This window comes from Barbatula barbatula (genome assembly GCF_947034865.1).
Source record: "Barbatula barbatula genome assembly, chromosome: 9".
Taxonomy (NCBI): Eukaryota; Metazoa; Chordata; class Actinopteri; order Cypriniformes; family Nemacheilidae; genus Barbatula; species Barbatula barbatula.
The window spans coordinates 12,865,556-12,879,366 of NC_136772.1; the positions used below are offsets into that span (position 1 = coordinate 12,865,556).

Consider the following 13,811-nt stretch of genomic DNA (forward strand, 5'->3'; position numbering starts at 1 on the left):
AGTCAGTACTGGTGGAAATGGTCTGACACAGGACAGTAGAACAGAAGGGAATATAAAGGAAAGAAAATCAAAACCTGGGCCAGGGTGGGGACAAACGGAAGGTAAAGGGACTAGACTGTGGTGAGGAAAAGGGGTCAAGGCCAGGACTGGGTGGCCAGGGCTGGGATGACGGGCAGGTGGGGAAACCAGCCTGTGGTGATACAGAGGGGGAACGGCAAGGACTGGATGGCCAGGAGAGGGTAAATGACGAGGGAGTAGGGAAGGCTGTAGCTGTTTTGGCGGTCGGCTCTGGGATAGCAGCAACTATCTTGAACAAGGGTACTGGGAAAGCTGCATGTGACTCGGTGGTCGGCCCATGGGAGGCCGGCCCATGGGAGGCCGGCTCAGGGGAGGCCACAGCTGAATCGATGGCCGACACAGGGTAGGCTGCAGCGGATTCAGACAAGGGGACTAGGGAAGTTGCAGATGAGTCGGTGGATGGCTCTGGGAAAGTGGCTGCTGACTGAGGCTATATCTGCCCTGGGACACGACCTCGGAAGCTCAAAAGCCGACTTAGGGGGTGCTGCAGCTGACTTGGACACCAGCTCTTGGGGTGCTGCAGCAGGACTGAGTGGGATCTAGACTCAGGGAAGCCAATGATTGACAAGGATACTAAGTCTGGGGAGGCCGTAGTTGGCAAATATACCGGCTCTGGGGAAGCTACAGCTTGCTGAGGGCCACCTGTCCCACGGGTTGCTGCCTCTGACTTGAATGCCGGTTCTGGAAAGACTGCAGCTGACTTGGACTCCCGCTCCGGGGAGGCTGCAGCTGACACAAAACGATACCCAATCAGAAAGCCAGCTGACAAAAGCACAACAACCCTTTTCTTTTATGTATACATTTTCTGTCAAATGCTAAACACTATCATCGCAATTACGAATCATTTCAATAACAAAATCAGGTTATGTGCAAGTCCAGTGGAGCTAATGAAGCCAGTGGATACTTTCAGGTGATAATGTCAACAGATATTTTTCACAAAACAGTATTAGTATTCATTTTTTAATTACTGTGAAGACATAAATACAACAATATTTGAAAGTTGCAATAAAATAACATCTAGTGCTGTGCCACCTTAAAGGCTTTAGACGATGCTGCTGAGCAATTTCTCAATAATAAATACTACATTTACGATCACATAAAAGGTTATATATTGTTTATGTTGAACACATATTTATTATTTGGTGGGCCCCGGCATTAGACACTGAGACACAGATCAAATTCACATCAACACCCAATAAAACAAATGTTAGCGGTTCCATGTGAGCCAAATCCTTACGTGTGTAAGCAGTATACCAGCAGTATAGGCACGCAATGAATCCTGGATTTTTCTAGACCTAGTCTTAGATGTCAACTCCGAGCCATATACTTCACCTGCTGGTAGTGATACCTGAGCCCCCTTTTTTTCCCAGGGCTTCATCTAGCCCTCTCTGTGGCCTCAGAGGCAAATGGACAAGCTCATCTCCATTTCCCAGCCCAGTGAAGCACACAAAGGAAGCCCTTGTTGTAGGGCTCTGATCCCCTTGAACCCACAGGCCAGAGAACAGGAAGGCTTCAGAGAGTCTGTTAGAGAACGGGGGGAGCGAGAGAGTGTACGTGGTGTAATCAGTTGCCCAATTAAACAGACCCCGGTCTCTCACCCCCATGTAATGAGAGAGTCGGACATTCAAGGGTTAGTTTATCAATAAAATGAACCCTGCATGGGAAGGGCTACTTTTATTTATGTGATGATGCAGAGATAATTTCAACATTTGTTATGCACTTGAGATTTAATGGATTTTAGGATTAAACTAATTTTTTTTAAGAAAATGTGAGGCCATCTTTTCACACAACTTAAAGGAAAAATTCCCCCCAAAATGAAAATTCTGTCATAATTTACTCATGCTAAACACAAAGGAAGATATTCGGAAAAATGTCATGAACCAACCAGATCTCATCCCCTATTGACTCCCATCCCAATGAGGGAAGAGATCGCTTTGGTTCATGACATTTATGCAGGTTTGGAACAACCTGATGGTGAGTAAATGATGATGGAATTTTCATTTTTGGGTGAACTATCCCTTTAAGGCCTTTTGAGGAATAAAGACCCAATTATTTGTCAGTTCCCCATTGTGAAGATTTATGTAGTTGGATGGACTTGGTCAGCTAGAACTGTTAAAGGCCGCAAAAGCAAGTTATTAAAGGTAACTAATAGCTTTCTAAGCTGCTTTTAGGTGTCAGGTAGCAGAAAAGTAATTAATGGAAGAGAAAAGGCATACAAAGAAATCCAAAGCGAAACTTGAGACACATGTAATTTTACTTGGGTGGCTGTTGAGCTCCTAAAATTGCAGTGTAAGATGTTCAGCTTCCCTTAGTGAAACACTTTTTCATGGTTCACTGCGGATGCCAAACGGTGTGACCTTTTCTTGTGATTATTCATAGCAAGTTTCTCAATTTTTCATTCTTTACAGCAAATGTCTACATTGAAGGGGAAATTTGAGTTGATGTTTTGTGTAAACATGGGATTCAAGGACTGTTTATAAAAATAATAATATACTGTCAATACAAACCTGCATGGCTTTCTTTCCTCTGCAGAACCAAGAAGATATTTTGAAGAATGTGGGTAATCGAACAAGGGCAGAACCAATTCACCTCTTTTGTGTAGACACAAAACCAATGCAAGTCAATGGGTACTGCCGTTCTTCTTCAAAATATCACATTTTCTGTGGTGGTGCAGAAGAAAGAAAGTTTTACAGGTTTGAAATAAAATGAGAATAATGAGTTAATAAAGTAATGACAGAATAATGAGAATAAAGTAATGACAGAATTTAGTTTTTTGAGTGAACTATCACTTTAATATTGACAGAGTAAGGCTGTGTCAAACATTTAAATCTAACTTTGATGCACATTATTTCAGAATTAGACTGTGAGACTTAAATCTAGTTTTGGGTCACTGCACTGTGTGACAACATGCCCCGTTTAGACAACATATGTTCAATGAACAGTATCCTTCCTAAGCAACTGAAGTGGAAATGTTTAATAGCTCTTAGCCAAGACTTTAAATTGTGTGCATACACAGAAACTGGAAATGATCCACTGTGAGTGAAACTGGTTGACTACAATCTGCTTTTTAATCATATCTCAATGTGACCCTCCTCCTCACAAACACATATACACACCTCAGGGATTTTCCACACAAATCTCACTAAACTTGACTAGACCTGATCTGGTAACAGCACAACATTATTCAAAATTGATTGCTGTACGTCATCTCCGTTATCCACATGACAGCCCGAGGGATTTAATGGAATCTTTAAATGGCAGTTTCATATAATGATTGTTAGTTCAGTGTTGATCCGCGGATGGAAAAAGTTATGCGAAGGATTTACTTTATGAATAGATTTGGTTCTTGAATAGCTTTGAATACCTCATGTTTCAAAATCCTTTATTTGTCCAACGAGTTAAATACAGTTTTGATGGACATTGATGTGTTTATAACTGCCGTTGCTATGGAAAGTTTGAGAAGACTTTACATTATTTTACATTAACTACGCTAAATTAAACAATCATCTAAAATGTCAAATACCAAGAAAATGTCTGTAAAACCACAGAGTTGCAATTTCTCCTATACTTGCTTTGCTCTAGTACTCTTGTATTGTCCATGGGGCCTTTGTATTTTACAGTCGACATGTCTGTGTGCTGGTCAGCACTGATAAATGAGCACGACAGGACCAATCACAAAAAAGCCATAAAAGCCGCCACAAAAAGCCCCCTTGAGTTTATATCCCTGACCTGGTGCTTTTATGACACCATGACTTCCTGTGAAGGTGGACTCTCATACCTAAACACTCAGCGACTAATGTAAGACAAAGACAATGTGGTCAGATCTTGAAGGATTTCCTGTAGGCTGATGGTAAATATAAAGCTTGTTTAGTCAGCATTTTGGATTGGTTTTATTTGTGTGGTTACCTCAGCATTTTTATCAGCTGTTGCCTGAAAAAGAAAAAGGACTGAAGAGAGGAAACGGGCGTCCTGAAGGCCCTTCTTTTTGCGGAATTTGAGAAGAAATCTTGGGTAACTGAAACATTTTGATTGTTTTTATGGTGTTGCTTTTTGATGAGTTTGGACACATTTTCACATATTGACATGTGGCTTTGGTGTCATGTTTACTGTGATGCTTTTTATACTTTCTTTAATGGTGTCGTGGAACCCCAGGCGTTTTGTTCCTTATAGCTTATTTTTTCTTCACCTTGCAATATTTCAAGTGCTGAAATATTTCCACATGACATGAGGGCTTAAGTATTTTTCACTCGAGTTGGCAGGATCTGGGTAGCACTATGCAGGTGCTTCCATGTGAACTGTGGGAATGTTTTTTCTTCCCCTTCATGTTAAGACAAAGTGGTTTTATATTATATACTTAAAATGACATTTTGGAGGGATGGGATTTCAGAAACATTAAGCTATATCCTTCTTGGTACAGTTAGAAATGAATGTATTTTATGAAGATGGTATGTGAAGTTTGGTCTTCTTAATCATATTTCTGACATCTTGTGCAAAATTGCTCACTGTATGAAATACAATAATGAAATGAATACATTGAACAGCTCTTGACCCCTTAGGGCATCAGAAAAGCCCGTCAGCTCTTGAGAAGGGTGTGTCTATCAGCACACAGAGGGAAAGAGCACGTCAAGTCTTCTGGATTTCTTCACCATCTACAGATTTCAAAACAGGGCAGTAAATCTGCCAACTTGTTGTTAAAAAGCAGCAAGAACAATGTAGTGTTCCCTTTAATATGTAGAACTTGGTGTGTTATTAATGTTTTTGAAAGAATTTAAGTCCCTTTGGCTATGAATTATGAATTATATCCTCACCTAAGCAACACAAGATAAGACACATATGGTATTTAATAATTCCAATTTAATAATTTTTGGTCTCCTGTGGTTAACCATGAACCACCATATTTTTATGTCACTTTTAACAAACTAAGTAGAAAGATTGAATTGTTGCTTTTTTATTTGCTGTTTAAAACACTATGAGCTTTGGGTTTTTGGTGGGATTACTAATAAAAACAGGGAGCTGTTTTACTAGCAAGAAGAAGAAGACACGGAAATCATAGCGATTTGTCCCTCTGACTTTTCTTACAAGTCCTGTTAAGCCTCTTTGCTTTTAAATCTTCTGTTTCCCTTAAGGCAAGACACATCCATGAGGTGGAGAGTTAGAATTCTTCACCAAAATCTGTTTAAAGAACCTTTGCTCAGTTTTCACATTTGTCAGGGTGGATTAACTCAAACAAGACAACTGAAGTGTGCAATAATATAGCCTACTGTATACTGTACATGATCCCACTCAGTCCTGTACTGTAGATACACATTTCATTGGAACTTGAGACCTTTATTTGACAATATCACAAGTGAGTTTTTATTTGGTACACATTAAAGGATGATCCACCATTTTGGGGATTTTAAGTGCTTGGGGTAGTCTGGGAACATTCTTGTAATTCAATTCTAAGCCTGACAGCACATCAGCATCAGACTGATATAAACCTCAAAGGATGCACTAAAACTCGACGTGGTGTGGGATTATTTTAAGTACCTGTATATTTTCTGTGGCAGCCTTGAGGCAGATACAGTATATGAGCAGTCTCTTATATTTCATTGATATATTTCACAGTGTTCTCACATGCAGCAGTGTTTTTTTTAGGATTGGCATAAAGCCAATTACAGTATGCCACAGTGGCAGTGAAAACAAAAATAGCTTATTTTCACATATCAGCAGTCTGAGTCAAATTTAACAGCTGGGTTAAAATGGTGATACCTGTCTGTTCTAAAATAACCAGCAGCTTTATTCATCTGTTATGACTTGAAAGATACCTGTAGTAAAACTTTCTCAACCCGCATCAAACTCAGTTGTGGGTTTATGCTCACAAACCACCAAAAGTCTTTTCACCGTATGTTTGATGCACACAGAAATGAAAAATTGCTATTTTTAGTCACTCTTTAGTACAAAGAGCCGATCACATCATAATGATAACTATAAATATAACAAAGTTTTCGTTCTGCATTTGGAGAATAGCGGGGTTCACGTCACAACTAAAATGATAAAGATACAGAGACTGTTGTATTGTTTAAATACCCTATAGAAACATCTTAAGTCTTTTCTACAGGAGAAGGCACAAATCAGATATTTTACAGTAATAAAACAATTCACTGTGTTGCCTCGGGGTGTCACCGGTATTGTAAAAAACGTAATAAAAACATGATTATCGATACTGTGTTAATGCTTTATAACTCTCTCTCTCTCTTCCTACACAATTTTTTTGGGTAAAAACAACAAGAAAACACACAACAAACATAATCAGACATTTGACTGATAGTATTATTTGTTTATTAAAAACATTTAGATGTAGCGATACAATTATTATGCAGAAATCTAGAGGCCACGATAATCGTGTGGTCATCATCTTATATCATGAAAGACAATCAAGCTCCTCATGTCTGGATTTATAGTATTGATCTCTGCTTCTGCATCAAAAAAAAATCAATATGTAATTTCCTAATTTTAGTATACAGGATCTCCATGTAATCTAGCAGAGCGATGGTTTTCGTTTAAGGTTATGGGGTGTGTTTGGTGGGCAGTGCTGAGAGTGTTTGTGTGAATGGTAATTACTTGGGCTAGACTGACTTGACACCACACTGTTGGCCTCACACAATGGCCAGAAGCTCCGCCCCCAAACTGCACCTGCTGTCCAATCAAAGCGGGGGTTGTCAGGAGGTTGGGGTCTGTGATTTCTGTGCTGTTGTTGTGGGGCAGAGCTGAAATGGAAAAATGACTTCTAAGCTTTTTCTGTCCTTTGCTTTTGAAAGTTTCAGTCAGCGCAGGAATATATATTCACATCTGTCTGTTGGTCTCTAAATGCTTTTTGTCTTACAAACAGAAGGTAAGCTTTTGTTTCCTAAATTGTATAAATTCTCAATTCATTTAAGCTAAATTATGAATCATTCATGTTTGTTTTAGCATTCTCTGTCTGACAATTATTTTGTGTTATTGTTTTGTTTTGTATTATATTATATTGTGATCTGTATTATTTGACTTCAGGAATATTTCTGATATCTACAGGCTCGTTTTGAGCAAATCTTTTGCACGTATCAACAGGCACTGTAACAGGAATAGAATCTCACAAATCTGTTTTTAAAGAAATATGTTACTGCCGTTAGCTTCCTTGCAGTGTTGGTTATTCAAGTGGCTTCACAGATCACTGAAGCAATAGAAAAGCCTCCACTTTGGTTCCTAAACCAGTCAGAAGGCAACCGACCTCCGCAGCTCGTTTACATTGAATTCATTTCACTGAAATACAATTACATTCAGAGAATACATTTAAATGGCAAAATGTCAAAGGCCTTCAGTGTTCTGGCAAATTCAGAACGATCTGTCCACAATGTGTGTGTGTGCGTGTGTGTGTTCGTGTTCGTGTTCGTGTGCGTGCGGGCGTGCATTCGTTTTTCATGGTAGTAAGATTCAAATAACCATTTTACGCTCTTTACTCTTAATGTACTGCTTTCAAGTCCCTACAAGTCCACGAGCTGGTATATGACCTGAGAGCACTTGCGTTTGGAGCTGAAAAGACTCGAGACCACAGGTCCCTGTGTGTGTTCTAACCTCCGGGTCAGTGTAGCTCATTGCTGTTGTGGTGTCAGTCATTATAGATGTGTGATCTCCAGAGACCCTTAACACAGCGTGTCACTGCCACAAGATTAATGACATTCATCTGTTTGCTTAAAACCACACGCTGCATCTAAGAAGAAGTATTTATATCCTGGAGGGAAATTGTAGAACGGATGTTAAATACTTCAGAGGCTAACAATGTCTTCTTTTAAATCATTTGACTAGAAAATAAGTTGTTTATTAAAGCGTGATCTTATTGTAGGCAAAAAGTAAATAAACATTGACTGAAACAAGCAGGTGCATGTTTAAGTGCTTTGAGAATGTATGTTCAGTCCCAATGATTAACATCTGAGGTCACCATGCCTTACTGCTCCTTAAAATGCCAGGAGCAGGTGAGAGAGGGTTTTTAGCGCAAGACATTTCAACTATGTGGCAAGACTTCAGGAAGACATGTGGATTCAGTACTTATGGCCTGGTCTACTGTTTGAAATTATAAATATTTAAACCTAGGGCTAAAAACAAAGATATGTTATTGACTTTATGTGACGTTATGCTTTCAGTTTGTTATCCCAAAAAGAACAAATGTTATTCCATGCATACCAAAAGCACAATATGTATGGGACGCTTTGTCCTGAATGGTTGTCAGTTGTGACAATTGTAATAAGACGCTCTGTGTCATTGAGCAATTACAGGAAGTCATTTATCTTATCTTTTACTGTTTATTTTTAGGTGTCACTATCTGTCTCTAAACATGGCAACAGATCTGGCCTTAGTAACTGTTCTCATTCAGCTTCTACTTGACATGGTGCTCAGTGACAACATCGACTTCTACAATCTCATGCCTGCTGTAGAAAGTGAGTGTGTAAAAAATTTAATGTCTTATTTCTATTAGAATTTACACCAACTTAGCCTATTTGCATACAACATACAGTTAATGAATGTAATAATGTTAATATTGTTAAAAGTGTAACCGTAAGTGTTTATGTGTGCACAGCGACTCCATACCCTGAGAGTTTCAAGTGCTTTACATGTGAGCAAAGCACAGACAACTACAGCTGTAATCGCTGGGCAGAGGATATGTGGTGCCCTCAGAGTGAGAGTGTTTCTTTTTCACAGACAACCATATATTATTAATATATTATTAAAAAATATTTTGGCAAGCCATCTGTAAATTATAGTTTTAAATCAGTGAATTCTGTGTTTTCTGCATTCTGTTTTTCTGTTACAATAGATCACAGATATCTTCAGATTTAAATATAAACTTCTTTTTGTGAAATATAGCTGAACTTGAACAGTTTAGAGACTTTATATATACCATGATATTGACTCAGTGTCTACTGTTCTTTCATCTGTAGATACCCAATACTGTATGACAATACATCGCTTCAATCATAACGGGAAGACAAAGTCTGTTACCAAAAGATGTGCAGCGCATGAAGAATGCCGGTTAGCAGGCTGCAGACATCACAAAAACCCACATCACTTGGTGAGTGTCCATGTGTACTGTACAGCCACAGAAAAAATTAAGATTTCTTAGTTTACTCTTTATAGGTATGTGTTTAAATAAAACCATAATTTTTGTTTCATTCTAGTGAATAATAATAATTTATTAATAATAAAACTAGTAACAACATTTCTCCCAATTTGCAGAAAATTTAACAAACTGGGCAAACTGGTTAAAACCACAAAAAAATGAAACAATGTTTGCAGATCTTGAATAATGCAAAGATAACAAGTTCATATTCACTCTAATGTTTTACATATATTTCAAGATCAGATTAAAGATGCATAAAGGCAATATTCTAGATTTTTTCACAACGTTCATGCCTCTTAAAAGTGCATTTTCCAAACCCTTAGCATTCAAATTGCTGTTGGATGATTTTCAATCATTCCTGAGCTTTGTTTCTTTTGATATTCAACAGACTGGAATTGCCACAAAATATTCAGAAATGCTGAACAAATATTCAGCATTTCTGGAGCGGGCTCTTAATTGTTTTCACGACTAAATATGATACTTTGTTAAAACATGTATATTGAAATATCGTTGACAGTGTATGAAAAATATTGTCAGTAGCGATTCAGTACTTTGTGATCATTTGTCAATTTGAACATACATATAATATAATATACATAAAATACCGTATAATGCGGATGCATTTATTAATACTGTAGTTGTATCACCATTTGTATTGACTCTGTCTTTCAGGAGTGTGTGTCTTGTTGTGAAGGGATGGTTTGTAATGTCGATCTGCCAACCAATCACACTAATGCAGTGTTTGCTCAGAGACGAACCCACAGCTCAGCGGCACCTACATTCAAGACCCGGGCCACTGCGTTCTTGCTTATCCCAGTTCTGACCAGACTTTTTCCTTTATGATCCTCAATCATGATCGGTGATGAACCGATCACTACAGAAAAGTGACTCCACTCCACTGGAGACGGCTTACAGCCTCAAATATTGTTGATGTTTGAAAGTTTTCAGCTTGTTCTGCATCTGTTTGGGCTTCAGACATCTTCAAAGGAAATGGAAGGAGACTGTCAGTTAACCGTGAACTGTATTGTCCAATCAGATCTGAATGAGCAAGATCTGTTAATCCAATTCCAGTGCTGCTAGTGACAACAGGTTACTAATTACGCGCTAAATAGGACAGAAAAACAGACGCGGCATTTAGCTGCAATGAAAGTGAATGTTAATACTGATGCTTCACTGGATTTGTATTGAGCAAACTGAGGCTGAAACTGAGCATTGAAAGACTCTGTATAGGGAGGATGGTTTGCTCGATGGCTCTGATCCCAGATTCTGTCATACAATCCAATGAGAGGACGCGGAATGTATTGTTCCCTCGAAACAATGCGGAAGTCTCTGAAAAAGATCTTGATTGTTACATATGTAAATATATCAGTGCTTTAAGAGCACGGGCGAGGATAATGCAGAAAAGCACTAGAAAATAATAAATGCACTGAGTAATAAATGAACAAAGTGTTTACTATATTTTGGGTCATTCTGGTTTGGTGATTTCACATTTTTTTCTGGTTTGGTGATTTCAAATTTTTTTCAAAACAAAATGTTATCCCAAAAAACACAAGTACAAATGTAACCTAATTGATATTCATTTACAAAAGACGTTTTATTTAGGAGGTATATAAATACTCAATGCACATGTTATATTATTATCATAAAATTAATATTTAAGTTCATTACAAAGTAAGCCACAGCAAATTTACGTTTGAACGTATTGTTGGGTTACCAAAGTGATTTTTTAATGGAACAATGCAGTATGTAAACAAATTAGGCATTATTTAAACAAGTGAACCAAACAAATATAAACTAGAGCTGCTGACTTTTTTTAAATATAAACTTCACAGTGAGGTCGCCTCCTTTCCCATGATGATGAAGCGAGTTATGACAAATGGTCTTGTTTACTGGGTTGTAGCCCTGAAGCTTGTCAGAGATTGTAAATTGTTCCTCATCTCTTTAATCTACAACATACCGCTGTGCTTTTCTGTATGGAACCAGCAGGGATCTCTACACATTCAATATAAAGCTTTTTAAAACTCCTTCCGTGCTGATCTGAAAACTGTTTTGTGGTTTTACACGAGACACTCCGGGTTTGAATTTGGGAGCTGGACCTTGAGTAGTACAAAAGAGCAAACCCCCCCCCCACCCCCAGAGCCCCAGCACTATAAAAGGATTCCCAAGAGAATCGATGTTTAAGAAAGCAGGAATTTTATTACAATATGGAAATATACAGTACAGTGTTTAAAGGTTTAAAAAATATGTAAAATAATAAATGACAGATTCATTGCTTCTATTAAAACACACAAGATGATTTCAAACGTTATGTTTGTACGGTCATTGAAGCAAAATAAATACCAATACAAAGACATTCTCATTTTTCAAAAGTGTACAATTATTTTGAAATAAATTGAAAATACAAAATAGTAGTTACAGACTGCTGAAATATGAAATGTAATGATTGTTCGACCAAGGTCACGGGACAAAAACACAATTCAAGCTACAGATGCAATGGAAAGTCCCCACCGCTCATATTTCTCTATTAAAGAATTTACATGATTTAATTATTGGATAGTCTAGTGATGCATTTGGTCATAAGATTTACCGCAAGAATGAAGATATAAGTAGCCAAGTACAAAAACATAATTCACTTCCTGAATGTTATTTGCTTTGTTCAAACAATGAACAACCTTTAATCCTACTTCATTTTTCATGGTGGCGCCACATACGGTTAATGTGCATTTCATTGAAGTCTGGTGATGGATGATGTCTTCTCACAAGAATTTTCGATAATTGTGTTCTTGTTGAAGAAGTAACATTTGGGCGCATGATGCACAGAATTCCATCTTTAGGAAATGACATAAAAGGAATCAATATCACCTTATTTGAAGAACATAGTGCCATCATTAACATGTCACGTGAATATTTTTTCAATTGAGACTGGCTCTGTACATTATGAACAAGTCTGGTTTAAATCTGTGAGCATAGTCCAACTGTTAGAAGAATTCAACTCTTCTTCTTTAGTCATAAAAAAGAAGCGTTTTCCCAATGACTATAACCTGCTACAAAGGCTCTTGACACTGCTGTTCAATCCAGGAACGTACTTTGATCACAAATACCCTTCAGGACAAGCTTTGTTTTCTATGTTAATCCCAACATAGCCCTGGCAGCATTTGATCATTGGTTCTGGCCTGTCCTGTAATCCGAATGCATCACCCTGCCTGCTTTGTGCCAGCCAGCGGGTCTTAACATTCCAGTGCAGGGCCAGAGTTCAGTACGCTAATTGGCAGCAGGCAGTGTTTCCTGAGAGATTTTCTTCTCTATGAGGATCTGACCCCTCAGACCTGGTTTAGCAGAGTCAGGTCTCACGCACAGCCCTGTCCCCTTTGTGGCACTTAGTCATGAGAGGATAAAACATCAGAGGCCGGTGGAATGCAGAACAGCAGTGTACCTTGCTTTTATGCATCTGTGTTCTTTAAATGACAACCTTTTAGAGAAACATAGTAAACTGTGTGACATTAAAGAAAGAGTAAGTCTTAAGCAAAGAATAACATGGGTTGGAATCATTAGGCATCTGGAAATAAAATATTATTTTCATAACTCACAATACAATGAAATAGTAAAAATACCTCACTTGCTTCTTTTTGTTGGAATCAGTGCTTTGTCAAGTTATGCTCTTAGATTGTTCTCACTTTGTAAGTTTTTGCTGTCACACCCTAGGACATTATGTACTGTATATTTGTCAACTACCCTTATATATCTGTTGTTATATTTATTCACATTCATTATAATTAATACAAATGTATGTTATTATATTTACAGTTCATATTATTGTTATTTTATTATATACAATTATTATTTTCTGTCTATGATATATATGTGTTATTGCTAAACTATATGTAATTGATACTTATCCAGCTTTTTAGGAGCAATAGAGCCACAAACTAGAAGTTGTGGGGGGAACTAGTATAAAAACACAAATTATTTCATTTTCTGCCACATTATGAACCATAACATCAAATGCACATCAAACCATATATGGCCAGCCCCTGGTCAGGAGGCTCAAACTTCTTCTGCTGTGGTGACGTTCCGCTGGCAGAAAAGAAACAGGTGTTTGTGTCTGTGATCTTTTAGCACATGTGTAGAGGACTTTCTGTGAAGTCTGAAGTCTTGCTGAGATCACACACCCCCTGTGATGCCAACAAACCTTTCAACATGAAGAAGAAATAAAACTTATGGCTGATGGAAAATGCATATTTGGCCCCTCTTGACCCTCTCTCCCAAAACATTTAAAGGGACCATGGACCAAAACAGCGTTTAGGTTCAGACTGTGTTTGGGTTTGATAAAATGGAAACTAATGGAATTTCTGTTATAATCATTCGAAATACCTGTAATTACATTTTTGCTGACATTAAAAATAAAAAATAATAGCTGTATTTAACTTAATCTTTTAATAATGTCCACATGTGTTTTGTGTATCCCAAAAAACTATATAATTTTGAAACAGGTAAAAGGAAGTTATGTAAGAGGTTAACATAAGAAAATCAATGTTTTGAGGATGGGAGCAAGTATTTGTCCCATTCAGTTAATATGACTGACATCAGTGGTCCTTGAAGA

General features: G+C 37.8%; 1 protein-coding gene across 1 annotated transcript; it reads left to right on the forward strand.

Annotated features, from left to right (window-relative positions):
* The first annotated feature begins 6,781 nt into the window (after nt 1-6,781).
* lypd6b (LY6/PLAUR domain containing 6B) lies at nt 6,782-11,540 on the forward strand. Its single transcript, XM_079464851.1, has 5 exons — nt 6,782-6,952; nt 8,407-8,531; nt 8,672-8,770; nt 9,033-9,163; nt 9,884-11,540. Exons 2-5 carry the CDS (start codon nt 8,429-8,431, stop codon nt 10,052-10,054), a joined length of 504 nt encoding a protein of 167 aa, XP_079320977.1. The 5' UTR covers nt 6,782-6,952; nt 8,407-8,428; the 3' UTR covers nt 10,055-11,540.
* Nucleotides 11,541-13,811: the final 2,271 nt, after the last annotated feature.

What these genes read in the sequence shown, in the direction of transcription:
- lypd6b (XM_079464851.1), top strand. Translation starts at nt 8,429, where the DNA reads ATGGCAACAGATCTGGCCTTAGTAACTGTTCTCATTCAGCTTCTACTT. An exon ending in GGATATGTGGTGCCCTCAGA is followed by an intron (nt 8,771 to 9,032) that starts GTGAGAGTGTTT and finishes TTTCATCTGTAG; the next exon opens with ATACCCAATACTGTATGACA. An exon ending in ACAAAAACCCACATCACTTG is followed by an intron (nt 9,164 to 9,883) that starts GTGAGTGTCCAT and finishes TCTGTCTTTCAG; the next exon opens with GAGTGTGTGTCTTGTTGTGA.